At 38.0% G+C, this 2,311-nt stretch overlaps 1 protein-coding gene across 1 annotated transcript; it reads right to left on the bottom strand.

Moving 5' to 3' along the window:
• Positions 1-889: 889 nt before the first annotated feature.
• Positions 890-1,845, bottom strand: LOC149821043 (putative histone-arginine methyltransferase CARM1). Its single transcript, XM_089983357.1, has 3 exons — positions 1,677-1,845; positions 1,444-1,595; positions 890-1,339 (listed from the first exon to the last, which is right to left on the bottom strand). The coding sequence occupies exons 1-3, from the start codon at positions 1,756-1,758 to the stop codon at positions 1,253-1,255; spliced, it is 321 nt and encodes a 106-aa protein (XP_089839483.1). The 5' UTR covers positions 1,759-1,845; the 3' UTR covers positions 890-1,252.
• Between the last annotated feature and the right edge of the window lie 466 nt (positions 1,846-2,311).

The following is a 2,311-nucleotide window of genomic DNA, read 5'->3' on the forward strand; positions in this document are numbered from 1 at the left end:
TGACAAACAGAACATTCTTAGAATCCTTCATTCGTGCATTCATATCATTCTGAAGGTTCTATAGGAAGTATTGTAACTATGTTATTCACTGTATTCCTTCTTTGTTTAAAGAAGTAGACCTCTGTGAAAGAGGGTGTTGCCCTTCTCTGTTGAGAGAAGAAGACCTCTTGGGAAGAGGGTGTGCCCCTTCTCTGTTGAGAGAAGAAGACCTCTTGGGAAGAGGGTGTTGTACTATTTATCCGGTAACTCGGATGTTATAGTGGAATCTCAAGTAGTTTGCTTGGGGACTGGATGTAGGTCTGGATATTGACCGAACCAGTATAACTTCTGTGTTTTATGTGTTGTGCCTTATTGCCTAATTATTTTATTTTATCGATCATTATCATATTTCACTATTCACCCCCCCTCTAGTGGAATTTCAATAACCAGATATTTCTACCACTTTAAATTATTAAGGATTTTGAATGGTCCCCAAAACAGTCCTTTATCAGAAAAGAAAAACAGGGAACTTAAAAAATTAAGTCCTGAATCTTGATAGCTCTATGCTACCATATATGAAGTTATAGAACTTTCCTCCTCCAAACATCTAGTTTATTTCTCAAGTCCAAAAGTACCCTGACTTTGTATATATTGCAGCATGACTAGCTGGAATTCCAGGTTCAATTCTAGGCATGTAACGTAATCCATGTGCATACTACGTTGACGATTACTCCGATTTTCAATTAACAGGTTTAGCTAAGGAGTAATGACATGAGATTTCTCACGCGCAGCAACATTTCTGATGAATGAATGAGAGGAATTTCACGTGTAAGTACGCTTGCATATATGTGTTTTATTATCCAAGAAGGTGCCCCTAGGAAATGCTAAAATTAACAACCATAGAAGATTATTAGTCCTCACAGAAGGCATTTAAAGAGAGTATTAAAAGAATTACAAGACTCCAGTAGCATCACAAATTCAGTCGTGCTTCTTAGAACAGAATTTAGAATTTATTTCCACATTCCAGAAGTACACACTCTCTACAGAATGTAGCCAAATTTCCATTAAAAAAAACATAGAAATTTGGCTATATTGCATGACATTAAGTTACAAGGACAGAACTACCCTTGCTGCCAGGATTAATGATTAATTATAGATGTACAAGGAATGAAAAAAACCAAACAAGAAGATGTGGAGGAAGCACACCTGCGACATGCCCAGTGCAGTTCGACCTTGCTGAAGAAAACTGTCAGCATAACATGATCCTTTTCTGCTACCTTTGAGGCAAAGACACTGAACCCTGACTCGGTTGCTGCATTATGCCGAGGCTGTTGACATCTTGAGATAGAAGAGTTGTTTCCTGCTCACAACCGAAAAGTTTCAGCAATAATTTGCATGGGAACTTTATTCAAATATTAACAGTAAGCTTAACTAATAATCATGAACTCCAGCAACCAAGCTCACCTTCATCTGTATCAATTGAGGAGGCTGTTGGTCTTGAGCCCATGTATACATCTGTGGTTGTGACATTCGATAATATGGTTCTTTTAGGTCCAGTTTGCCAAATGATGTCTGAATTATCCCTCCTTGTTCGGCACCAATACCCCACATTTTTGCTTCAACGAATAATGGATAAAAAATGAGAACATGAAACTTATTGATATAAAAAAATTATGGAGGGACACAATCATGCATACTTGTCATGGTAACGTGCAACGTATAGCTCTGTGCATTGTGTGCAACCATACGAAGCTGCCCTGTAATCTCTTGTCCAGCCATGACATATAGTGGCTGGGAAAGCACACAACGTAATTGATACCAATGAGTTGTTGGTGCACCAGAAGCTGTCGTTAGCCACCGCTGAACCGAACTACAAGATGAATCAGAAAAGTAAAAGGGAAAAAATTGAATCTGTGAAAACAAAACAGACAAAAAACAAAAGAACACACAAATGAGGCATACTTGCTCTAAAGATTGTGCCTATGTACATGAGCATCTGTATTTCTGGCTACAGTTCAAACAAATATAGAGCTGGTAATATTCTGTGAAGGGGCAATGCCAGACTGGAAATGAGTGAAAAAGATGGTGCAGAGGAACTGAAGAAAATGGTGAAGTGAAAGTCATAAGTGCAAGAGCAGATCAATAGATTGGCTCCAAGTTCTAAAATGATCTTCATGTTTTAGGCTTTTAGCCATGTGTTATTCACCAGATACCATGGAGTGTAATGGCCTAGACAGCCATGTATGTATGCACATAAAAATTGTTTAACATATAAACAAGAATGAGGGGATCCTCACCTAAAACTCCTATATGAAATCTACTTTCTTATGAG

This window comes from Nuphar pumila, chromosome 12 (genome assembly GCF_984573655.1).
Source record: "Nuphar pumila chromosome 12, dmNupPumi1.hap1.1, whole genome shotgun sequence".
Taxonomy (NCBI): Eukaryota; Viridiplantae; Streptophyta; class Magnoliopsida; order Nymphaeales; family Nymphaeaceae; genus Nuphar; species Nuphar pumila.

Excerpts from the sequence above, each read along its gene's own strand:
- LOC149821043 (XM_089983357.1), bottom strand. The coding sequence starts at position 1,758 with ATGGCTGGACAAGAGATTACAGGGCAGCTTCGTATGGTTGCACACAAT. Across the intron at positions 1,596-1,676 it reads GTTGCACGTTACCATGACAA|CAAAAATGTGGGGTATTGGT; the intron begins GTATGCATGATT and ends TATTCGTTGAAG. Across the intron at positions 1,340-1,443 it reads CTCAATTGATACAGATGAAG|GAAACAACTCTTCTATCTCA; the intron begins GTGAGCTTGGTT and ends GGTTGTGAGCAG.